This window comes from Schistocerca nitens, chromosome 4 (genome assembly GCF_023898315.1).
Source record: "Schistocerca nitens isolate TAMUIC-IGC-003100 chromosome 4, iqSchNite1.1, whole genome shotgun sequence".
Taxonomy (NCBI): Eukaryota; Metazoa; Arthropoda; class Insecta; order Orthoptera; family Acrididae; genus Schistocerca; species Schistocerca nitens.
Window position 1 is genome coordinate 234046742 of NC_064617.1, and position 26548 is coordinate 234073289.

General features: G+C 38.1%; 1 protein-coding gene across 1 annotated transcript in view; it reads left to right on the forward strand.

The window, feature by feature from the left end:
- Positions 1–26548, forward strand: part of LOC126251437 (disintegrin and metalloproteinase domain-containing protein 22) — a 1101455-nt gene that overhangs the window by 985448 nt on the left and 89459 nt on the right. The window contains exons 20-23 of the mRNA XM_049951862.1: positions 8960–9118; positions 13605–13679; positions 15716–15786; positions 21943–22314. Coding sequence (XP_049807819.1) covers positions 8960–9118; positions 13605–13679; positions 15716–15786; positions 21943–22314 — 677 coding nt within the window. The remainder of the gene's footprint in view (positions 1–8959; positions 9119–13604; positions 13680–15715; positions 15787–21942; positions 22315–26548) is intronic.

The following is a 26548-nucleotide window of genomic DNA, read 5'->3' on the forward strand; positions in this document are numbered from 1 at the left end:
TGCCCCTTACATGTATATTTTTAATATTTCCATTGTTGTAGCAAAGTAGCCATTGTGATTCCGCATTTCTGTAAACAATGGAGAGAAAATATTTATACATATCTCACCAACATATGGGACTTGTTCACACATGGATCTGAAGATAAGGCTACTAGCCTCAAAACTGATCGTGCTACAATACATAACTGAAGCTAATTTAATTGAAGTCTGATGGAAATTCATTGCTACTCTCATCTTGTTATATGACTGCGTTCCTGCAATTCCATCAACAATGGAAAGTTTAAATACAAAAAAATAAGTTAATTAAGAATAATAAGCTATCTCATTGGACAAAAAGATAAGTAACTTGTCTAGTGATGTGTTGCAACATTCCACAAGCTTTTGTAACAGCTGTGATTCACTGTGGTATGAACTGTGCAAGGCTTTGGATGTAGTAAATGTTTATGTTGAACAAATCATGCACCAGGTGACCTAATTACATGAAAATATTGCTGCACTGTTCCAGGCAGCCCTGAGATTTTTAGTAGGTTTTAAATATGGAGACCTTTTGGAGTAGCCCATATGTGTCACAGTTTCCTAATATTTCTCATGCTATATACTGACAGTTTAGTACAATGGTCATCTTGGAAGATGGAGGTGATTATGTTGTGGTTCGTATTAAGCTGCTGGCTGTCTGGTAGGTAAACGTAGCCATTGAGGGTATCAACCAATGAACCCATTTACACTTAATTAAAATTTCTCCAAAACTGAGCCTTCACTGACTTATTCCATTTCTTGCATACAGTCCTTCCAGATACTTGTCTGGCAGTGATGATAAATACTGTATTACATTGTACGTAATTCACATACTACTACTACTACTACTACTACTAAATATGATTTATCTTACCAGTTCATACATTTCTAGTTTTCTAGTATCCACTTAGGTCAGCTTTCTGGTCAGAAGTGAGCAAGTTTCTTGTGTGAAACTCTACTTTTCTTGCATAGAATTCTACTCCAAATATTTGCAAAGCAACTACCTCCAGTGTACTCATTTGGGAGTGGTTTGGCAAAAACCGCATTAATTTCATGAAATATTTCATACTCCTCCACTGCTTGTCTACCTCTAAGATGGTATGTGACAAAATACCTGTGAAAAGAATCACTTTCTTCAAATGGTAACTTTCTGTGTGTTCAGAGGCAATAACCACATTTTGCCACTGCATCTCATAAAACTTGTGATCCATATTATACAAATAGCAAACAAGATAAGTAGGGTGCTGTGTTTGTCCCACTGACACTCTGAACATATTTCTGTAGATGCACTGCAGATGCCAATTGGTACCACTCATTCAAACTGTATACAGATACCAGAAGTTGCTATTAGCTTTACAATGCCTTGTAATAATGTTTTGTCCAGTGTGCTCCCTGCCGCCGTTGGATAAGCAGCTGCAGCAGCAAATCGTATACTCCTAGCTCACTCATTTCTTACATAGTTTAATTCTTAATTTCTTTGCGTGTTTTTGGTACTTGCATTGTTTAATTCATAAATTTCGGGCATATTATAGTATTTGAGAGTTGTAGCATCGCGTTTTAGTACCTGAATAGTGTAAAATCGCGTAGTCTCCTTCCGCTGCCAAGCAGTGTGTCAGCAGTGCGCAAGTTGCAGCATTACTGCATTTACTAGGCAATCTTGTATTTTAATAACCATTTAAATTTTGTCGATTTGTTTGCGCTCTCTGTAGATTAGTTCAGACGTTCTTTGCAAAACAGTTTTTAGCATGGATAGGGACTGCAGCTGCTGTGTTCGGATGCAGGCTGAGTTGGCATCCCTTCGCTCCCAGCTTCAGGCAGTGTTGGCTTCGGTCACACAGCTTGAGGCTGTTGCCAATGGGCATCACTGTGGGGGTCCGGATGGGAGTTTGTCGGGGACGGCCAGCTCGTCCCACGCATCCCCCGATCGGACTACGACTGTGGTTGCCCGGGATACTGCCTGCATTGAGGCTGATCCCTCACCTGTGGTAGAGTGGGAGGTCGTCTCAAGGTGTGGCAGGGGGCGAAAGACATTCCGGAGGGCTGAACGGAAGGCCTCTCCAGTTTGTCTGACGAACCGGTTTCAGGCTCTGTCTCAGGCTGATACTGATCTTCGGCCTGACATGGCTGCTTGTCCTGTTCCAGAGGTTGCCCCTCAGTCTGCAAGATCTGGGCGGTCACAGAGGGTGGGCTTACTGGTAGTTGGGAGCTCCAACGTCAGGCGCGTAATGGGGCCCCTTAGGGAAATGGCAGCAAGAGAGGGGAAGAAAACCAATGTGCACTCCGTGTGCATACCGGGGGGAGTCATTCCAGATGTGGAAAGGGTCCTTACAGATGCCATGAAGGGTACAGGGTGCACCCATCTGCAGGTGGTCGCTCATGTCGGCACCAATGATATGTGTCGCTATGGATCGGAGGAAATCCTCTCTGGCTTCCGGCGGCTATCTGATTTGGTGAAGACTGCCAGTCTCGCTAGCGGGATGAAAGCAGAGCTCACCATCTGCAGCATCGTCGACAGGACTGACTGCGGACCTTTGGTACAGAGCCGAGTGGAGGGTCTGAATCAGAGGCTGAGACGGTTCTGCGACCATGTGGGCTGCAGATTCCTCGACTTGCGCCATAGGGTGGTGGGGTTTCGGGTTCCGCTCGATAGGTCAGGAGTCCACTACACGCAACAAGCGGCTACACGGGTAGCAGGTGTTGTGTGGCGTGGGCTGGGCGGTTTTTTAGGTTAGATGGCCTTGGGCAAGTACAGAAAGGGCAACAGCCTCAATGGGTGCGGGGCAAAGTCAGGACATGCGGGGACCAAGCAGCAATCGGTATTGTAATTGTCAACTGTCGAAGCTGCGTTGGTAAAGTACCGGAACTTCAAGCGCTGATAGAAAGCACCGAAGCTGAAATCATTATAGGTACAGAAAGCTGGCTTAAGCCAGAGATAAATTCTGCCGAAATTTTTACAAAGGTACAGACGGTGTTTAGGAAGGATAGATTGCATGCAACCGGTGGTGGAGTGTTCGTCGCTGTTAGTAGTAGTTTATCCTGTAGTGAAGTAGAAGTGGATAGTTCCTGTGAATTATTATGGGTGGAGGTTACACTCAACAACCGAGCTAGGTTAATAATTGGCTCCTTTTACCGACCTCACGACTCAGCAGCATTAGTGGCAGAACAACTGAGAGAAAATTTGGAATACATTTCACATAAATGTTCTCAGCATATTATAGTCGTAGGTGGAGATTTCAATTTACCAGATATAGACTGGGACACTCAGATGTTTAGGACGGGTGGTAGGGACAGAGCATCACGTGACATTATACTGAGTGCACTATCCGAAAATTACCTCGAGCAATTAAACAGAGAACCGACTCGTGGAGATAACATCTTGGACCTACTGATAACAAACAGACCCGAACTTTTCGACTCTGTAAGTGCAGAACAGGGAATCAGTGATCATAAGGCCGTTGCAGCATCCCTGAATATGGAAGTTAATAGGAATATAAAAAAAGGGAGGAAGGTTTATCTGTTTAGCAAGAGTAATAGAAGGCAGATTTCAGACTACCTAACAGATCAAAACGAAAATTTCTGTTCCGACACTGACAATTTTGAGTGTTTATGGAAAAAGTTCAAGGCAATCGTAAAATGCGTTTTAGACAGGTACGTGCCTAGTAAAACTGTGAGGGACGGGAAAAACCCACCGTGGTACAACAACGAAGTTAGGAAACTACTGCGAAAGCAAAGAGAGCTTCACTCCAAGTTTAAACGCAGCCAAAACCTCTCAGACAAACAGAAGCTAAGCGATGTCAAAGTTAGCGTAAGGAGGGCTATGCGAGAAGCGTTCAGTGAATTCGAAAGTAAAATTCTATGTACCGACTTGACAGAAAATCCTAGGAAGTTCTGGTCTTACGTTAAATCAGTAAGTGGCTCGAAACAGCATATCCAGACACTCCAGGATGATGATGGCATTGAAACAGAGGATGACACGCGTAAAGCTGAAATACTAAACACCTTTTTCCAAAGCTGTTTCACAGAGGAAGACTGCACTGCAGTTCCTTCTCTAAATCCTCGCACAAGCAAAAAAATGGCTGACATCGAAATAAGTGTCCAAGGAATAGAAAAGCAACTGGAATCATTCAACAGAGGAAAGTCCACTGGACCTGACGGGATACCAATTCGATTCTACACAGAGTACGCGAAAGAACTTGCCCCCCTTCTAACAGCCGTGTACCGCAAGTCTCTAGAGGAACGGAGGGTTCCAAATGATTGGAAAAGAGCACAGGTAGTCCCAGTCTTCAAGAAGGGTCGTCGAGCAGATGCGCAAAACTATAGACCTATATCTTCTGACGTCGATCTGTTGTAGAATTTTAGAACATGTTTTTTGCTCGAGTATCATGTCGTTTTTGGAAACCCAGAATCTACTATGTAGGAATCAACATGGATTCCGGAAACAGCGATCGTGTGAGACCCAACTCGCTTTATTTGTTCATGAGACCCAGAAAATATTAGATACAGGCTCCCAGGTAGATGCTATTTTTCTTGACTTCCGGAAGGCGTTTGATACAGTTCCGCACTGTCGCCTGATAAACAAAGTAAGAGCCTACGGAATATCAGACCAGCTGTGTGGCTGAATTGAAGAGTTTTTAGCAAACAGAACACAGCATGTTGTTATCAATGGAGAGACGTCTACAGACGTTAAAGTAACTTCTGGCGTGCCACAGGGGAGTGTTATGGGACCATTGCTTTTCACAATATATATAAATGACCTAGTAGATAGTGTCGGAAGTTCCATGCGGCTTTTCGCGGATGATGCTGTAGTATACAGAGAAGTTGCAGCATTAGAAAATTGTAGCGAAATGCAGGAAGATCTGCAGCGGATAGGCACTTGGTGCAGGGAGTGGCAACTGTCCCTTAACATAGACAAATGTAATGTATTGCGAATACATAGAAAGAAGGATCCTTTATTGTATGATTATATGATAGCGGAACAAACACTGGTAGCAGTTACTTCTGTAAAATATCTGGGAGTATGCGTGCGGAACGATTTGAAGTGGAATGATCATATAAAATTAATTGTTGGTAAGGCGGGTACCAGGTTGAGATTCATTGGGAGAATGCTTAGAAAATGTAGTCCATCAACAAAGGAGGTGGCTTACAAAACACTCGTTCGACCTATACTTGAGTATTGCTCATCAGTGTGGGATCCGTACCAGATCGGGTTGACGGAGGAGATAGAGAAGATCCAAAGAAGAGCGGCGCGTTTTGTCACAGGGTTATTTGGTAACCGTGATAGCGTTACAGAGATGTTTAATAAACTCAAGTGGCAGACTCTGCAAGAGAGGCGCTCTGCATCGTGGTGTAGCTTGCTCGCCAGGTTTCGAGAGGGTGCGTTTCTGGATGAGGTATCGAATATATTGCTTCCCCCTACTTATACCTCTCGAGGAGATCACGAATGTAAAATTAGAGAGATTAGAGCGCACATGGAGGCTTTCAGACAGTTGTTCTTCCCGCGAACCATACGCGACTGGAACAGGAAAGGGAGGTAATGACAGTGGCACGTAAAGTGCCCTCCGCCACACACCGTTGGGTGGCTTGCGGAGTATAAATGTAGATGTAGATGTAGATATTTTGAATTATTTGAAAGAATGTAGTAATTTGAAACTAGAACATACACCACACAGTTAGTAAAGGAAACAGAAAAAGGAAGAAATTAAAACTTTTGAAGATACTTGATAAGGCACAATTTAGGTAAGACAGAAGTAGGAAGTAAGACTAAGGTAAATTAAATGCTGACAATTAGCAAGAGATAAAAATGTGCTTTTGTTCATATTCCCTCTCCAGTTTTGAAGTAGTATACTGAGAAGCTGCAAGCTACTCATCTCTTAGAGAAGGCACTTAGTCACAGACGGGTACAGTGAAAACGACTGCTAATATATAAGCTTCCAGGCAGCGTCCTTCTTCCAAAGCAGAAAACACACACATGGCTGCTCTCTGGGCACTGAGGGATCAGTGCACAGTGTGTATGTGTTTACTTCTTTCGAAGATGGAATTTGTATGAAAGCTTACTTATTTCGGCAGTCTCTTTCATTGCGCCAGTCTGAAACTCATCTACTGCTCTATTTGGTGAACAGCAATCTATCCTTTCTGTATTGGTGTTATTCCAGCCTGGATTTTCCAGAGTGTGAAAAGCAACATGCAATTCATGTAATAATGAAAAATCGTCTTTGTTTGTAAGCTATTTGCCCTGAACAACTTTACCTACTTAGACCCTTGTTCTGATCATATTAAAATGATTAATTAGCTTTGGATCACAATGTGTTATGGTAGTGAAAATATTCTCTCTGAAACAGATCCAGACCAAAAGTTGACAGCCATGCCAAGGTATTCTACAAAGAAAAAAGCATAGACATGTCACAACTACATTACTGTGATTGTACTTCTGATTTGTCAGATAAAATTAAATCGATCAAAGAAATAAGAATGAAGACTTTCAGTTGAATTTTCAATGTGAAAGATAATTGTAAACAGCTGACAGTATATTTACAAGTAAACGAAAGCTATAGCAGCAGAGGAGTGTGGAAACTGGAATGGCAGAAGAATGTGTAATACATAGGCAAGGAAACTGATTACTACTGCACATCAAAACTGTGTGTGAATCACTGGGCTATAAATATTTATCAGTATCAGATTTGGATGTCCTTTATCGGCACTTATGATGCAGAAATATACTGATCACTACTGGAGAAACTTTAATTGACAGACAGATTCTGTGACAAATGTTTCAGTTAAGTCAGTTTGACTATGCTATAACATGCACAGTGACAACACTGCACAAAGAAAACACTATTTTAGAGTTTTGAAATAGATGGAGTTAATTCATTTTAATACTGTTTTAAAAAATAACAATTCCAGTTACAAAAAATCCCAAAAATAATTACATTTATTTCTGCTAATAATTAGAATGTGCACTTCACATATTTTTTTGCATCCTATTAGCACATATAATATCACTATTTCCAGCATATACTGTTTTTTGCAAATTGGCACACAGGTCGTCATTTTTGCTGCTAATTGCAGTCACTCCAGATATATTGTTCCAATGTATGTGGCTACTCTGTTCTGAGCAGATCTCTTTAAATGTTTAAATTTAATTTAATTTAGTATGATAGTAAAACAAAAGAAATTATCTTGAGTTAAAAAGGTGTGTTAATTTTTATTTCACCTACTGATCCACCAATTTCAGTAATACTTCATTATTTTAATGTTCATCATTTGGTTCAGCAGTTACTTACATGAACAGTATCCTGTTGTTTTCTTTCCATCCCCTAACTTACTCCTGGTATCAACCTAAATCGTAGCTCTGGTTTTTTTTTTTTCTTTCTTTCTTTTTTCCCATTGAAAAACCTCCTTAATTTGTAGTAAGACCAAACTTTTTGTTTTTTTTAATTTATGTTTATTGTTCCTTCTTAATTATGAGAGATCCACTTATTCCTAAGCTACATTGGTTTGCAAAACTTAAGGCTGAAAGTAACTTTTGCACAATGTTTAACTGCCAAGTAACATAGCTTAGTGAAACTTGGACCACACATAGAAAGAACTGCTTCATCATAGTACAGAAGGTAACTGAAAGAAATACACAATTAGATGAACAGAAATGATACTTTCATTCAAAGGAAATAATAATACTGAGGTCACAGTCATTTATAATGAATGGTCCCCTGCACATGAGTAAAGGCAGAACATGCCCCCCTTAAAAGGTGCACATGGGAAAGGAGTACAGTATTGATATCATTGACCAGTGGATGCACCGTGTTCAAAGATTTGGAGGTCAGTATGCACATGCAATGTTATGCCGAACCATGGAATACCATTTGGACCACCAAAACAATCATATTCAACAACATTCCTGGCTGCAAGTGTTCTCATCTCTTACCAGTTAGGTGTATGTTCAGAATAATTACTCAGATGGAATCTGCTTTCATCTGAGAAGAACACGTGACATAACTCCTCGTCGATCCAGTGACCTTGGCACCAATGGAAACGGTGCCTCCAATGTGCAGGTGTTAACGGCAGACAACATGTTGCTCATTGGGTAAAGAGACCACTCCCACGCAGACAGAGTCCCACTGTGGAGTATGAGATTTCATGCCTTGCATTCCTGTCAAATGTGGTTGCACCCACTGTTTGATGTGGATCCTATGTAGCCTGTTGCACAATGTAATGGTCATCTGGTGCTGTAGCAAGTGCGGTCAACCACCTCCTCTCCCTCGGGCGGCAGTGCCTCTGGTTCAGAACACTCTCCATGCATGTTCAACAGTGCTGTGAGTAATACCAAACTTCTGGGCTACACTAGTCACACTTCTTTTTTATTCTAGTTTCCTGATGATTCTTCCCCATGTGAAGTCATCCGAATGTTGTCTCTCGACTATGATGTAATGAAAGAACACCAGCACATGTAGTGTAACTGCTTGCTGATTGACACACGTGTCTTTTTCCCAATCCTTCAACTGCCACATGTTGTTGGGCCAGGCCCATTTGACTCAATAGTCATGCTGACTTCATACCATGTGACATCCACCTTTCTGTACTTGACTAGGGAGACCTCAGGCAACATGCTCCTGCACTTTCATTTATTTCCACCAATTCTATAGTATATTATTTTAATGAGCTCGTCCTTAAGTTTTGCAGAGCAGTGTGTTTTTAACACATAATATGGCTGTCATACTTTAAATTAAATATGCACATGATATCTCAGTTTTGGATATTGTTATTAGTTTTAAAAACTAAACAAAAATATTCTGATAGAATGTTTTACTATAGTTTAGTATTAAGACTATTATGCTTTTTCAAGAACAATGTGGACTGATGTAGAAAAAACTGTTTTCCCCTCTCCCTTTTCTTTATTTCTTTATTTTTCTTTCTTTCTTTTTTTCTTTTGTGTTCATTTTACTCCCAGAAGGAAGAGCACAATGCCGAAATATGATCCACCATACGTGAAAAAGCCTATGGTGAAAAAATATGCTGGCAAAAGTGCAGCTAACAGAACACCAGAAGAAGCAGCTGCCATGGAAAATGTAAACAAGATTTTAAAATTTGGCAACATGCCTTCCTACAGGTAAGAGACACCGTATATAAATTCAATATTATGTTGTTTAAATAGTACATATTATGTACAAGATCCAGATCAATTCAAAAAAATTAATTGTGATGAAAGGTATAAAGAAACTATATTCAGAGAATTTGATGTGGAATGGAATTCATTTCCTTGAAACCACAATTTTCAATTTGGGAAGTATTAGAAAAAGAAAGAAGTGAAGTGATATAAGAAAAAGAAAGAAGTGAAGTGATGGAAGAGGTATAAGGGAAGGGCAAGGGGAAATTTCTAAGCCTAACAGTGGGAGTCTGTATTTCTTATTTCAAAAAGAAACTTAACTGTTGATGAAGCCCTCTTTCTTATCAGTGCACTTTGTCCAGTGTTTCTCCAGTGAGTACATTCTAGTCCCAAAGTTTTATTCTGGAATGTCTGAAAAAGCACGCAACTATGGTGCAAAAAATTCGTCATTGAACCCATAATGTATTCCAGCAACAATTTTTTTTAGTAGTGGGAGTAAATGGAAGTCATAGTGTGCCAAATCTGGTGAACAGGATGTATGTTCCAACTATTTATATGTGAAATCTCACAGCTTTCTCATTTCAGAGGCTCTTTTGTGAGAAGATGCACTGTCTGGGTGAAATATGTTTATTTATTGGTACCGTTTTCAAGATAATAAATAAGAAAATTCCCCCTAATGTCCAGAATAATAATAGCCACAACCTTCCTGGCAAATTAAAAGAACTTTATTTGTCAACTTGCACTTACTGCTTTTATAGTTGTGTTGTTCTTGGTGTTATGTGATCTACCCATGTTTGATCCATAGGAACAAAACAGTACTAAGAATTATATAGACTGCTCTTTAAAATGTTTCCAACATTCCTGAAAAATTCATTTTTACATTGGATTTTGCATGTCATTCAATAAAAATTTGCTTACAGTTAATTCTTTATGTAAAAAGCTGTACTCTATCACTTGTCATTATTTCCTTCTGGATTTTCCATTGTTTGTATTCTCTTTATCTCATACACCTATGTTATCAACTATTTTACATACACATTTAATTGACATCAATCCTGTGGGATATTGTGCAGTTTTTTCATGTTTCCATCTCTCCTTACAGTGTTGCAACATCCTTTACATGGATTATCTACTGTCAGAAATGAATGGGAAGGTTCCTTATAGAACATCACCACCTTTGGATACATTTCTTTTGGTGATACACAAACCCAAACAAAGAATCTTAAGACATCAGCCCACTTAATGCAGTTGACAAAAACACAGAAAATATGACTAGTTTCCAAAGCAATATAAACAATAAATTTTCCAGATCAATTTGAGATTTTACTTACTCTCTTGTACAGCATGTACTGAGATGAGAAAAACAAACTTCATTCATATCAGTGATATTTCTATCTCAGACTGAGAAAATTCAGTCATGCCTTTGTAGTGTTCGGTGGCAGCAATGACATGGCCACCAGAAAAATTGGTGTACAGGTTTTCATTATTTATACATGTCACATGAAAATAGATCTCACATGGATAATGGAGAAGGAAGAAATTAAAACAGTGATTAAAAAACTTTCCTTTGAGAAATTTAACTCTTTGAATTAGAAATAAATTTAAATTTTTGTACAGGTGATTTGAGACTAGTAATAAAAAATAAAGAGCAATTTATTGCAGAACAACAGTTATTTATAAATGTTATTTGGTTGCAGATTAATTTTCCTTTATTGTTGGCACTTAATTTATCTGTGACATCCAAAAATTAACCATTAGTTTTCTCCAATTTATCTGCACCTTTTTCAGTTCTGTAGGTATATATGAATAAAGTATAGGGAATGGTTTGTTCGTTCATGAATACTAGGAACTCGTTGCTTATTTGCAGGCATATATCTCTCATCAGATACACAATAACATGACTCATTCTAATATTTACTACCCTCCATACCTCTCCATTTATGTATTTAGCAACCTTTTTTGTATATAAAAGCACTGGGTACTATATATATTGGACATGTCAAATGCATTGAAACTGTACACAGCCTTTGCATAAGTACATAATTCCTTACATTGCTACATGAATAAACATCTATTTTAATTCTGAATCTACTATTAGCACTCAGCTTGTACATTTAAATGAAATATACACGAATAGGAAATTGAATATGAAACAGTGCTTAACAAGTCAACATGTTCACTGACTCCTCCTCTCATGAGCCTTCATGATGGAAGAAGACCCTGATATTGAAAGCTTTCCATACTAAATTTTCATTTAGTATGGAAAGGAAGAAACAATCTATGGAGATGCCCATTTAGAATGAGTTTACTGTTATATGGTTTGGAAGCTGACCACTGCTGATGGGAGACAAGAACAACTTAGAATCAGTGGAGCTTTGGCTATAGGAAAGATGAAGAAAGGCCTGTTGGACAGACTAGAAATTGAATGACATAGTTTTAAAAGAAATAAATGAGGAAATTAATCTCATGACTACCATTCAGAACAACAAAATAAATTTTTGTCATTTATGAAGATGTAAAAGCTTTTTAGTTAATATTTTTGAAATGTGAAACTAGGGTGGAAACAGGAAGATAATGTAAAAGATGTCTTGGAGGCAATGACATGTCAAAACTGCCAAGAAAGGAAGAGAGAACAAAGTAGAGAGGAATGGTTGCATTGCAAAGGCATTGAGTTTTAGAAGATGATTGTAACAACCACTATTTTTTACTTTCATAAACAGGCAGATTGTATTTGTTATCTTGTTGCTGCAAATATCATTTCTTACACTTTCAGTGGAACAAAACTTTAAGAAATGAATGAACAAATGCTGAAGTTGATAAGCTGTATTTCATTTCCTATATCTATATCTCCAGCAACAAAGGTCTTTTTCATTATGCTTTGGATTTCCTTACTTGGGTGGTGTCCACAAAATTGAGTTAATACATGGTAATGTTTGATCTATGTAGCCAATCACTACAATCGTTACTTGGAAACAGTTTGAAAGATAACCTTTTTGCCAGCAATGTGAACTACAGGAAATAAATTTTCACATGTGCTAAACACAATACCTATGATGAGCAGTTAAGTTACATGAAGCTCCTTGAACATAGTTCTTCATTTGATCCTGGAAAATATTTTACTTGTACAAAATAAAGAAACAAGCTCCACACATTACATTTGCGATTCCTTAGCATTGAAATTAATGACTTTCAGGTTCCTACATGAACTAATTTATTTTCCATTTTTTACTTCAAATTAAATGAGACTGATTCCAAAAGTTCATGAGTCATTCTCCATCTATTTCATATTTGAGGCGAATGAACTGAATGTAAGGTTTTCTTCACTTCTTTGAATATAATCTGTAGCTACTGCATTCGTATTAAAAATTGAGGGTTATATGAATAAAAAACAAAATAACAAAAGAAGAAGGCCGAAAATGAGGCAGTATATATAAATAAAGTGCACAAATGAATCGCACATTATCAACTGAAGTGAATATTTGACTGTGCGCAGGTTAGTAACAGAGACCAACTGAGGTGCAGAAGGGCTAAAAATAAAACACAAAGAAGATAATTTGAGCCCAAACCCTTATAGTCATAGAAGATCACCACAAAAAGATATTTTGTACCAAATGGAGTCAGACACATAAGATAATCAGTATTTCAGATGTCTAATTTTAACATGTTTCTCTTTGAAACAAGAAGTAATTGACAGCCATATCAGTGCCATTATTGTATTAGAACTAATTTTTCAGTACTAGCTGCATAAATAATGCATTATTTGTTGTGTGTAGATCTGACAAACAGTGGGCTTTCTGTTAGTGACATCAGAAATTCACCAGTTGATCTAAATGGGCCAACATAAACAGAAGATCTATTGCAGTTTTATAGAGTTGTAATGAAAATTGTTAAAATAAAAACTTTAGAAAACCGTGTTTCTTGCAGAATCTGCCATTCATTTTCATTGTGTTATACATATGACAAGAGTAGGAAGACTCTCTTGTTGACAGAAAGAGTGTTGTAACTATTTAGTACTTACAGACCCATAGTCTTCTTGCTTATCTTTTGGAAAAATCATATCAGTAATTTATAAGATAAATCAGTATTATGAAATATAAAATATATCATCATTCTGAATATAAGTGAACTGAGAAACAAAGTTATGTACCAGACTCGGAACTCCAAAGAAATTTCCTTTTGTAGCAGAACCTTGCTGTATGCACCCACTGGGCATCATTTGTGAACGACTGCAAAATATTAGTCACCTATTGAATCTGCAGATACAAAGAGTGAATAAGATTGTGCTTTTTTCAGAAGGGTTTGAACAGATATTTGGACATAATTATAATCTGCTATGAACTTCCGTTCCTCGTCTGGTACACAATTCTAGTATCATACATTTTGTTGATGAAATATGTAAATACATTGTAAGAGCACTGGAAAATTAGCATGCTCTGAAACAAAATTGTTCAACATGAAGTGCAGAAACTGTGTTATTTTTTTTTGTCAGTCGTGGTGGTGACTCGCAGCGAGTGCTCTTCCGCCCGGTGAATCACATGTCAGCTGGCATCGCATCACGTTTCCAGTTAGTTGCCACACCATTGACCCAGTCTGTAATTTGTGTTATTTATGTACTGTAGAGTAAACAATGAAATTTCAGCCACAGTCAAGTGTAACTTGAACAGGACATATTATCTTCAGTTGTGTATACAGTAGCTCCCATCCATAAATGGATCCCTCACGGAAACTTGAACAAAATATTAGCATTGAATACTTGTAGTTCTGAAGCAGAATCATCAGGAAAACAAGTGGTTATTTAAAGGTAGAATTAGAAAAACCAAATGTATCTTTGTTTCAACAGTAAGATTTACATACTCTATTAAAGTTCAAGCTTGCCTTGTTCCATTTATGTTTGGAGAACATGATTACTGGGCATAATTCATTGTTGTCTCCTCATGTGTAGACTATTTAACATGATAAGTTTTATTCAAATTTAGGAGACTGGAGTTCTTCAGATATTCTTGATTGGAAACACTAAGTGGCTGAAATCTCTTTGTTTGCAACACAACTGTAGCCCCTCCCAATGTCAGATCCCAAAACATGCATGCCAGTTCTCCAATAGCTTCCTTAAAGTGTGATAATTGTGTTTAGGTAACAGTTTTCAGTAACCTAGTGCAGTTGATTGTTAATTATCTGCTTAATGTACTGCTTCACGATTTTTATTGTTGCAACTAAGTTCTTGTGTTAGTAGAAGTTAAAGTATTTTAAAAGTAATAAATATTGTTTTTTGTGTTTTTTCTTTTTTTGTGCCTGTATTGAAGCAATGTGGTATACTTGGGTAATTGCAATTGTACTGAAATTGCAAGATCCTTCATTAAACAAGAACTGATTGCCTACCTGTACCCTAGCATTTTAGTTTCAATTCTGTCAGAGAGTTTTCTAAAATTTGTCACAATTGTTGGGGTCGTGCTTAGAACATATTCTAACAAAACAGAAGCACTTGGCCACTAAGTGTGTGTGTGTGTGTGTGTGTGTGTGTGTGTGTGTGTGTGTGTCTGTCTGTGTGTGTGTGTGTGTGTGTGTGTGTGTGTGTTTATTTTGCATGTATATATTAATTAGACAAATTTTAAATATTCATACCATATGAAATATGGTATAAATAATTGAGACAGTGTAAATTTAGTCTTGATATTGAAAACATTCTTGTAAAATATATCTGAGACTAAATGTCATTTTTCCCATTTATATTAAATATTTGCAGCAAGCACTTCCTGGAAATTCTTTCATTCATAGACAGAGTGTAATGGAACTGTTGTGAATGTTTTAACATTGTGTACATTAAAAAGAAGATTCTGCATAGAAAATAATGGGATCAAAATTTCTCCAATAAACTATCAAAAATTCTCCAATAAGCTCTTCCCAGCTGCAATGCTATTTTGAGACAATCTCTGCAATGTTAATGATTTCCTTGCTAGCTACTTTTAAAAGCTAAACATTTCTTTCAATTTTGTTTGGTTTCATTACACATTCAAAGCAAAATTTTCTTGTGTTTCCATGATGAGATGCACAGAAAGTGTCAGATGTTTCCATAGAGGCCTCATGGAACACAGAAAATGAATGAATGAAATTAAATATTTTTTCATATAATCTGTAAATTACCACACTATATTTTTTGTGTCTAACAATGAAAGTGCTTGCTCTGCCATTGCATGCCATGCAGAAACAATAACAGTAATTTTTGAACTGTAAAACTGCAGGTATTGGCTACAGCAAGCCATTTTCATACTGCATATTTGTGACAGCTTGAAAATTAACTGTTTATACAGGTATTATTAGGAATTACATTTTTCATATTTCAGTGCAATTTATATTTTATTTATTGGCCCCTGTTCTTATAATTATTTCTGTTTGTTGCTTTGAATGACCAGAATACACAATATAGACTCTTTTGAGAAAATTTGAAACAGTTTTGTGTTCTAACACACAATCCAAAGTAGGAGGTTAAATGTTTTTGTCTTACAACACACAACTAGATGTAGGAATGATTCTGCAGAGGTCACAAAGTTAGGATATCTTCAAACTAGTTCTTTGTGCTCTGTGTCCTTTGCATTGTGTTTACAGAGAACACAAGATGCAGCAGATGAAGCGTATGGGTATGGGATCAGGCAGCGAAGAGGATGCAACCCATTCAGGTAACAGTATTTTCATACGACATTGTACATATACATTCATCTACTTTATGTGAAGCCTTATAATTTAGGTTAGAATGCAAGCCAGATTTGAATGAAAATGTTTTCAGTGTCATTGCCTGACATTGCAGTTTGGTCTCGAATTCTCAGACTGGTTTATTTTATCATCTCTAATAAAAAATGGTAATTCGGTAATTGTGGAAAGAGACATATGCAGATAAATTGTACTAAAAAGATACATAATTTGGAAAAGAAATAGTGAGTTACAATGGTATACAAAATTTAAAATTAAAGTCCTGTGTGTGAGGTCTGCAAGTAAGTTCGTAACCAGTGAATTATATGCATGGCACACACATGCTGTATTTTGCTAATTTTTATATTTCTTACTCCCTAAACATACACATTTAATTGTAGTTCAAGCATTTAAATGACCGGTCTGTTGAAAAAACTAGTTACACAGAGCAAAGTGGAACTGAAAGCAGTGAGGTGAAGTAGCTGGAGATCAGAGCTATTTTATAAATAATCATGCATCGTTGTATGCTGACTGGCTGCAAGCTGAAGCCAGAAGAGTTGTGGCTGTAGTTAGGCAATGCCTTACTCAGGTAATTATGGTTGGTTTTATTGAAAACATTATTAATAAATAAAATGCTATTGGCCAATAAGTGAAGTAGCAAAGCCAAGTCTCGTGCTCATTTTCTGATAGAATTAACTAATGAATGTTTCAACCAGTTGTTTTCTTGAATCCTGTTAAACTGAAATGGGCCTGCTCAATTTATGGCACTTCATAGCTAATGATAAATTCAATATCAACAGAGATTTATTGGAAAGTAGAGAAATGACTGTGCAAGAAGTTAAGAAAGGAAAATATATTTTGATCAAGATATTATGGTGAGTGAGCAATATGACACCAAAAATATGCAAATGGGGCAACAATATTTTCTCACCAAAGTGAGAGGAGCAAAACCAAGTTGCATGTAATCGCCAAAGGAAGGCTTTTGTTGAAATTTGTATATCAGTTCTGTTTCCTTTTCTTCATGTTTTCTATCAAAGTATGAAATTTTAGTCAACCTGTTCTGTTTTGAATCTGTCTTATTGTATTTTATTTATCTATTTGGTTAATCAGGCATCTAATGACTACAAGAAGCTCTCTCTCTCTCTCTATCTCTCTCTCTCTCTCTCTCTGTATCATTTCATTTAAGTAACATGTTTTTCATCAATGCACTGTGTCTGACTTGGCATTCATGTAACCAGTCATTTGGTTGTCATCTTTGAAAGTTCCAAACATCACTACAGCTGTTCTAAAAATATCTCAGTTTTGTACATGTTCCAGCTGTATAGCCATTTACTTTAGACATTTTTCCTTGATACACCACAGTATTCTAGTTTTCAGTTTGGAGTCAAAGATGTTGAAGATGTGTTTTGTTCATTAAGAATCTCTCTTTGTTCTTATGTTGTGTAAAATCAAACTCTTCATTTGTAATTGTGTCCCTAACATCTGTGCATTTTAGGATATATGTCTGAAGTAGATCCCATATTTATAATTTGAACCCATTGTGTTGTTTATACTATTTCTCTCTGTTCCCTCCAATTCCTTCAGTAGAAATCTCTCAGAGAAGTTTTGATACTCGGTTGCATATTGATACACTTTTAGTAATGATTAAGTTCAGCATTTGTGGAAAAGCACTTTTTGCTGTAAATGTTTTGTACAGTTTGGAAACTATTTCCATTATTCTGGCTCTCGTTTCAATGCTTTTTTTTCTATCTCACCCAATGGCTGTAACCCATTCACCCCAATATTTAAAGCTATTCACATATTTTATTTTTTCACATCTGGTGTTAAATTGGGTTGTACTGTCCTTGATATATGACCATGTATGGTGTCAGGCTGCAAGAAGTGAGTTCAGTGACAGGGGCACTATGCAAGTAGTGTGGAACAAGTTGGGAATTTGGGATGGACAGAAAGTGTGTTCAGATAGCTGAAGCAGTTAAGGTGACCACTAGTGTAAAGTGGGAAATCAGAGTTCGAGCCCTGTTCTGGCAAAAATTTTGATTTGTCACCATTGAATTCACTTCAATGCCCAATTGCAGCTGACATCACAATTTCTGCTTCATTTCATCACATTAATTTGTTCTTTCACTGCTTCAAAATTTTCTGTTATTATGGCTACATCATCTATAAAAGCTAAACAAATCTATTTCTACACCTTTCTTCTTACTCCAGATTCTTAAAGGTTTAAACATACAGTTGAACAAGAGTGATGACAGTCCATTTCCCTGCCAAATCTTATTTTAGATTTTGTATTATACAGGGCTTCTCTTATAATCCACAATAGTTTCTCATCAACTACCATATCGGCTAGTATGTTAAGTAACACACTGAAGCTGATGGACTCATATGTCTTTTCAAAGTCCACATTGTCTTACTTTCAGCATATAATATTTTACTAACAGTTTTAGAATCAATAGTTGTCTTCTGTCAACCAGCTTCTTTGCACTCATCCTTGCCATTCTTCCAATTTATGTTCCAAGTGGTGTTCTAGTCATTTTACGATGGATTGTGACAGAAACTTGTACATTACTGTGAATAATGAGCTGTTACATCAATTATTCACTTCTGTAGTATTTCCTTTTTCATGCAGACAATGATCGAGGCAAACATCCAGTCATATTGTAGTTCTTCTTTCTCCCTGATGCTTTCCATGGTTTTATGCAAAAGAGTTATTGTTTCTTCAGGTGCAAGCTTTCATAGTTCTGCTATTATGGAGTGTTCTCCAGCAGTCTTGTCATTTTCTAGCCTTTGTATTTGTATTTGATCTCATTATGATTTAGAGGAGGAGATGGGTTATTTATATCTCTTTGTTTTTGGTTCTGATTGGATAAACTGGTTTTTCACATCTAGGAAAAGTATTTGGCAAGGATATTCTTCATTTGACATGTGTAAAAGGGAGGAGGGTATTGTATCCTTCTGTCCTATTATTAAAATTTCTGTAATATATTTCTTCTAGAATTATATCTTGTTCAACAATTCCTTTTCATGATTCCACTTCTCACTGCAATTTTGCTTTGCTGTTTGTGCTCATTGGAAATGATATATGTCTTCTTTCTGTTTCCAAACAGTTAAACAATCCTTCACTGCTTGTTTTCAGTTATCATTCCACAAAGTATGTTTCATTCTCTTTTTGATCCCAGCTATTTCCTATGCAGCCTCTGTTAAAAGTCTTTTCATATTTCTGAAATGTTTCTCTGCTTGTCAAGCTAGGTATTCTTTTTCTTTTTGTTTCTTAGTGTTGAATCTGGACATAAATGTTGTATTGCTCTTTCTTTTAAGAGATATTGGTCTGAACTGTATTACTGAAACCTAAAGACCAGAATCTATATTTATTCCTATTTTTACTCTGACCTTAATTATTTCTGGAATGTAAGAACACATGATCTATTTCAAGTTCTGCTGTTGCCGTGTTGGGTGATTGTAATGTTGTTTGGTTTTTGGGCAGGTGCATGTACATTAATTAAAACTTATGGCTTTCACATAATTTGTCAAATCTTTTCAAGTCTTTTTTTAGTCTTTTTATGAGCTATGCAGCATCCATCAATATTCTTATACTTTGTTTCATATCTAACTTGTGCATCACAATTGCCCAGTATGATCTTCATGTTATGTTTCAGGATCTTTGCCACACCAGTATCCACTCTTTTCCAGAATTTGTCTGTCTTTTTAAAGTTCTGATTTTCATCATTTGTTGGCGCATGGATGTTAATAAAGTATATGTCTTGCTTGTGTAGTGTATTGTTAGCAAACATAGTTTGTCATTTAAGACTTCATGGTCGAGTCCGCAGCTCGTGGTCGTGTGGTAGTGTTCTCGCTTCCCACGCCCGGGTTCCCGGGTTCGATTCCCGGCGGGGTCAGGGACTTTCTCTGCCTCGTGATGACTGGGTGTTGTGTGATGTCCTTAGGTTAGTTAGGTTTAAGTAGTTCTAAGTTCTAGGGGACTGATGACCATAGATGTTAAGTCCCATAGTGCTCAGAGCCATTTGAACTTCATGGTTGAGACAGACCCAATGATTTTGTCACTAATAGCAAAGGATGTGCCAAGAACTGTACTATGCTTCATCACTCTCTTTTCATCTTTGCTCTTAAAGAGGTGAGATCCATCTGAATCAAAAATTTCTTCATCTGTATAGTAAGTTTCTTCCAGTGCTATTATTTGGGTTGAAGTCTGTGAGACACTTTGGGATTTCTGAAATACTCCAACTAACACTTAGCATGATGGCACCCCCCCCCCCCCCCCTGCCCCTAGATCCCAACTAGGATGCTTGCATGACGTTTCGATGATGGTGAATTCCTGCAAAGGATTACAGTGTGGGGTATTAATTGGATTTTGTTGTGCCATCAATTATGTATAGCTTGAGTTTCCTTTGGAGTAATTATTCAGTCCTGATATAACCGGCACTGACAGTGCCTGGAGAGCCTTCATTTTGGCATCTATTTTACAGCTTCTTGACAGCAGACCTCCTCCTTTGCGCAGGCGTAGGACTGGTAACATTACTACTTTATTTTCTTACTCCTCATATGATATCTTTGGGATCTAGATGCAGTTTTGCTACATGAGAACTCAGTATAACTTTTCAGGAAGGATGACCGATTCTAATCAGGAAGCAGTGAATTTTAGTTTGATGTTCCTCACTGTTTAAGAAGACAGTTGTATTGGTTGGTTTTGTTAGAAAATCTAGCATATAATATTATGTGGACATGAAGACAGATAATTACTCATCAAATAAAAAAGGTACCACACAGCAGAAAGACATAGAAAAATGACCAGGAATAGCTTAGCTTTTAGACAGACACACAAACCGTAAATACCAAGGAACTGTCTGTCATGATGTATTACTGTAGGTTCTTTCTTGACCTTGAATTTCATCCATTCACTGAGACAAATTTCATTAAAATCATTTCACTCTTTCTCAGAGGACAACAACTTTACTACAGTCACATTTTTTGCACCCCTTTGGAAAATTTTGTGTTGTAGGCATAACTCAAAACAAATGAGTTGTCATCATAAATTTGTGTGCTTGAGAAATATGTTCAGTTAGTGGTAAGTTTAAGGCATTGCCCACTTGCATTCACATACATCTGAATTTGTTTTGTCCACTGCTCAAACTATTTCTGCACGTCATTTTCTGTGAATTTATGTAACATCTCTATCAATTTCCCCTTCTGAGGAGCACAAGAACAAGTCTGTAGTAACTTGTTTGCCCATTACAGCGAGTATATTTATTTTATGGCTACATAATCTACTTGTTTATGGGTTCATACTGATAGCTATAAAAAGAATGAATAACTCTTTAAAACTTACAGACTTTTCCACTAACAAGCATGACTAGATGACAAAATGGGGTCACTTCCCATTCTACTTCTCTCCTCTATCTTTCCCCAACACCTCCATTCACGATAACACCAATTACATATAACATACCTTGTAAATTCACTCATTCCACATCATTTCAATAAAAGAATATTCAAGTTATATGAAATATGTAACTAACTAAATGTCTGAATAAACCCGCTTTGTGATTAACATACAAAGAAAGCTAAAGCACAGAGAACTGAACTTATGGTTACTCCCTTGGGAAAAAGTCCTGTAAATACTCCTGAAAGTACTTGTAAGATTTATGATGTTCTTTGTAGTGTTTCTATCACTGTGTAAATGTCTTTTCTTTATTATGCTTGCCACTGTAGTATTTGGTTCTGTTGTATCTGCATTGGTGTTCATACCTGCAGGGCCATATGTTTTCATAATCACTTAAGTTTCAACTACTGTAACAATATTCATTATTGCTTCACAATAAGAAGATGATTATTCTATCTTTATCACTAAGTTGGAACATGAAACTGTTGTCTTTACTTCTAAAATTTTTAATTGTAAAGCTCATACAGAGTGGTGGCTACATGTCCAATTTATTCTGAAAAAGTTGGTTTATAGGAGAATCAACACTTTCTGTCCAGTTTCAGTTATGTAGCATTCATACTATTGGAGTCATCTGAACTCTATTACAGCAACTACATAATAGAGTGAAAAACATTAGTTAGATTCTGTTTCATTATTTACAGTGTACGTAGAATAACCCTTTATGCAGTTACTAGCATGATGTATTTTTTAGGGGAAGAAGAGACAGTATCATTTATTGATCTGCCATCCAACAATCTCTCAAAACTACCAGAAAAGGGCATACTAAAGAAGTCTGGGCCATACGGTACAGTTATGGGTGATGTGTGCAAAGAGAAGTGGGCTGAGGATTCACAATCTGATAACCAAGAAATATTGTCTCAGTCAGACAATAACCTTGGACCTGATATGATGTCAGGAGGTGGCGGTGCTATCTCGGATGTGGAGCGCACTCTCAAGAGCCTTAATGGCTACCACGAAGACATTTTGGAAGCACTAAGAAATGCAGCAACTCATCGGGGAGCTGCTGCAACACCGTCTGGAAGCAGTAGCATGCTCAGTGAAGAGATTATACGGAAGTCTCTCGGTATGTAAAGCCTTGCAGTTTTCATTATGAACTAAAACTGAAATCGTGCTCTCATTAACCTGTTTAAAACAATAGCATATATGGTAAGTTTGCTTGGATTATCAACTTCCAGGGGAACATTTTTTACAGCCAGAGACTTTACTTTGGGATATAAATATAACAAATGACATGGCAGCACAGCTCTCTTTCATTTAGTGATTTAACAAGCTATTTTGAGGCTTTGTTCATATTTTAAAAATATTATATAGCAGTAAATTTTATCATTAGAATTAAGTAATAGGATATAAGTAAGAGTCCAATATTTCCAAAATAAAACTCTGTATCTCAGACCCAACTTTTCATACTAGTTACAGTACCATAAATAGTTTGTCTACACTAATCATCATTTTCTCTCTCTCTCTCTCTATCTCTCTCTCTCTCTCTCTCTCTCTCTCTCTCTATATATATATATATATATATATATATATATATATATATATATATATATATATATATATACACACACTCCTGGAAATGGAAAAAAGAACACATTGACACCGGTGTGTCAGACCCACCATACTTGCTCCGGACACTGCGAGAGGGCTGTACAAGCAATGATCACACGCACGGCACAGCGGACACACCAGGAACCGCGGTGTTGGCCGTCGAATGGCGCTAGCTGCGCAGCATTTGTGCACCGCTGCCGTCAGTGTCAGCCAGTTTGACGTGGCATACGGAGCTCCATCGCAGTCTTTAACACTGGTAGCATGCCGCGACAGCGTGGACGTGAACCGTATGTGCAGTTGACGGACTTTGAGCGAGGGCGTATAGTGGGCATGCGGGAGGCCGGGTGGACGTACCGCCGAATTGCTCAACACGTGGGGCATGAGGTCTCCACAGTACATCGATGTTGTCGCCAGTGGTCGGCGGAAGGTGCACGTGCCCGTCGACCTGGGACCGGACCGCAGCGACGCACGGATGCACGCCAAGACCGTAGGATCCTACGCAGTGCTGTAGGGGACCGCACCGCCACTTCCCAGCAAATTAGGGACACTGTTGCTCCTGGGGTATCGGCGAGGACCATTCGCAACAGTCTCCATGAAGCTGGGCTACGGTCCCGCACACCGTTAGGCCGTCTTCCGCTCACGCCCCAACATCGTGCAGCCCGCCTCCAGTGGTGTCGCGACAGGCGTGAATGGAGGGACGAATGGAGGCATGTCGTCTTCAGCGATGAGAGTCGCTTCTGCCTTGGTGCCAATGATGGTCGTATGCGTGTTTGGCGCCGTGCAGGTGAGCGCCACAATCAGGACTGCATACGACCGAGGCACACAGGGCCAACACCCAGCATCATGGTGTGGGGAGCGATCTCCTACACTGGCCTTACACCACTGGTGATCGTCGAGGGGACACTGAATAGTGCACGGTACATCCAAACCGTCATCGAACCCATCGTTCTACCATTCCTAGACCGGCAAGGGAACTTGCTGTTCCAACAGGACAATGCACGTCCGCATGTATCCCGTGCCACCCAACGTGCTCTAGAAGGTGTAAGTCAACTACCCTGGCCAGCAAGATCTCCAGATCTGTCCCCCTTTGAGCATGTTTGGGACTGGATGAAGCGTCGTCTCACGCGGTCTGCACGTCCAGCACGAACGCTGGTCCAACTGAGGCGCCAGGTGGAAATGGCATGGCAAGCCGTTCCACAGGACTACATCCAGCATCTCTACGATCGTCTCCATGGGAGAATAGCAGCCTGCATTGCTGCGAAAGGTGGATATACACTGTACTAGTGCCGACATTGTGCATGCTCTGTTGCCTGTGTCTATGTGCTTGTGGTTCTGTCAGTGTGATCATGTGATGTATCTGACCCCAGGAATGTGTCAATAAAGTTTCCCCTTCCTGGGACAATGAATTCACGGTGTTCTTATTTCAATTTCCAGGAGTGTATATAACAAAGATGATGTGACTTACCGAACGAAAGCGCTGGCAGGTCGATAGACACACAAACAAACACAAACACACACACAAAATTCAAGCTTTCGCAACAAACTGTTGCCTCATCAGGAAAGAGGGGAAGGAGAGGGAAAGACGAAAGGATGTGGGTTTTAAGGGAGAGGGTAAGGAGTCATTCCAATCCCGGGAGCGGAAAGACTTACCTTAGGGGGAAAAAAGGACAGGTATACACTCGCACACACACACATATCCATCCACACATATACAGACACAATCAGACATATTTAAAGACCATATATATATATATATATATATATATATATATATATATATATATATATATATATATATATATATATATGTTCAAAATCATATGTCTTCAAAAGACCTTCACTGATTGCTTTGAAATTTTGACACAACATTGCATTCAAATACAAGTGTGTTTTTACATATGTTCTGGAGCACCATGTGGTATACAAACATAAATATCAAGTACGTTTGTTCAAAATTTTAAATCTCCAAAAGTTCTTCACTGGTTCCTTTGAAATTTTAAAACAATGTGCATGTGGTTTTATGTATTAATGTAGCATATGACTCTCTCATGTGTATATGAAAACATGAGTGTATTCAAGTCAGTGTTGTGTCAAAATTTTAAAAGAATTGGTGAAAAACAATCAGAGATTTAAGATTCTGAACAAAGAACATGAAATTTTTCTAACAATGTACAGAAGACCCTCGTTACTTCAGAATCGGGTAAACCAAAAGTTCAGTTAACCCATACTAGCTGTTTGGTACATGCTGAACTAAAGCAAAAAAATCAACCGCTTAAACTGCATTTTGGATAATTCGTTCTACAAACTAAAATTTGTTCCCCCATTACATTTCCTTTTCTTATTCTTCATCTAAACTGAATAAGTGTATGTTGCGCTGTGTACTATAGTCTTTTCTATTATGAATTTCACATATTTTTTCTCAATAATGTTCTGCACTGTAATTTTGAAACAATGTCCTGATTGCTTGCTAGCTGCTCACGTTTCACATGCACAACTTAAGATGCAAGGAAGGGTGAAGAGAGAGGTTGGTTAGCAGAACAAACACAGCATGCAACACACAACATTCCAGAGAGCACTCTGTGTTTGGTTGTTTGTGAACAGAGGATGAGTTTTCTTTCCTTTTGCACCATCACTCACAATATGCCACCAATACGGGAATGAACTAATAACAATCTAACATGAAAACAAAAGCAGCAAATTCTACATATTGTCAACAGTGGAAAGAAGATTAAAATACAGGTTGCAGAACACTATCAGATCCCGTGATGTCTTCTCTCTCATCGATAATAAGTTCAAGACAGAAAATAGAAGCAAGTCTGGCGAGTTGTTCATTTACAAGCACACACATGAGGCCAGCTGAACATGGAGAATTGGAGGATTTGTTGTTTGAATGGTTCCAACGCATGCACTCAACAGAAAATTCCGTTATCTGACTCCATGCTTCAAGAAAAGACTCCTGAAACTGCCCAGAAAAATGGGATTTTTGGTTCTGTGTGTTCTGAGGGTTGGAGGTGGCAATTTCAGAAGAGGCACAAAATCAGCGCTGTCAAGGTCTGTGGGGAGGCACATAGAGTGAACAAGGAAGATACCAATGATTGCAACAGGAATATCAATCCACACTCTCTTATTTGCATCATCCAAGAGATGTGTTTAATATATATGAAGCCGGTGCTTTCTATAACTTAATGCCTAAAAAAACACTACAGGTCAAGGGCAAAAAATGTCATGGAGAAAAATGCTGAAAGGAAAGAATGATTTAAAAAAAAGAAAAATGTGATGACAAGCATGCGATAATATGTAAACATAATTTCCAGTGAACGCATTATTTTGGCCAAGATAGATACAAAGCCCACGCCTACTACAGTAGTACAAGTTTATATGCCAACTAGCTCTGCAGATGAAAGAAATTGAAGAACTGTATGATGAAGTAAAAGAAATTATTCAGATAGTGAAGGGAGACAAAAACTTAATAGTCATGGGTGACTGGAATTGGGCAGTAGGAAAAGGGAAAGAAGGAAATGTAGTAGGTGAATATGGATTGGGAGCCGGCCGCGGTGGCCGTGCGGTTCTGGCGCTGCAGTCCGGAACCGCGCGACTGCTACGGTCGCAGGTTCGAATCCTGCCTCGGGCATGGGTGTGTGTGATGTCCTTAGGTTAGTTAGGTTTAAGTAGTTCTAAGTTCTAGGGGACTTATGACCTAAGATGTTGAGTCCCATAGTGCTCAGAGCCATTTGAATATGGATTGGGGG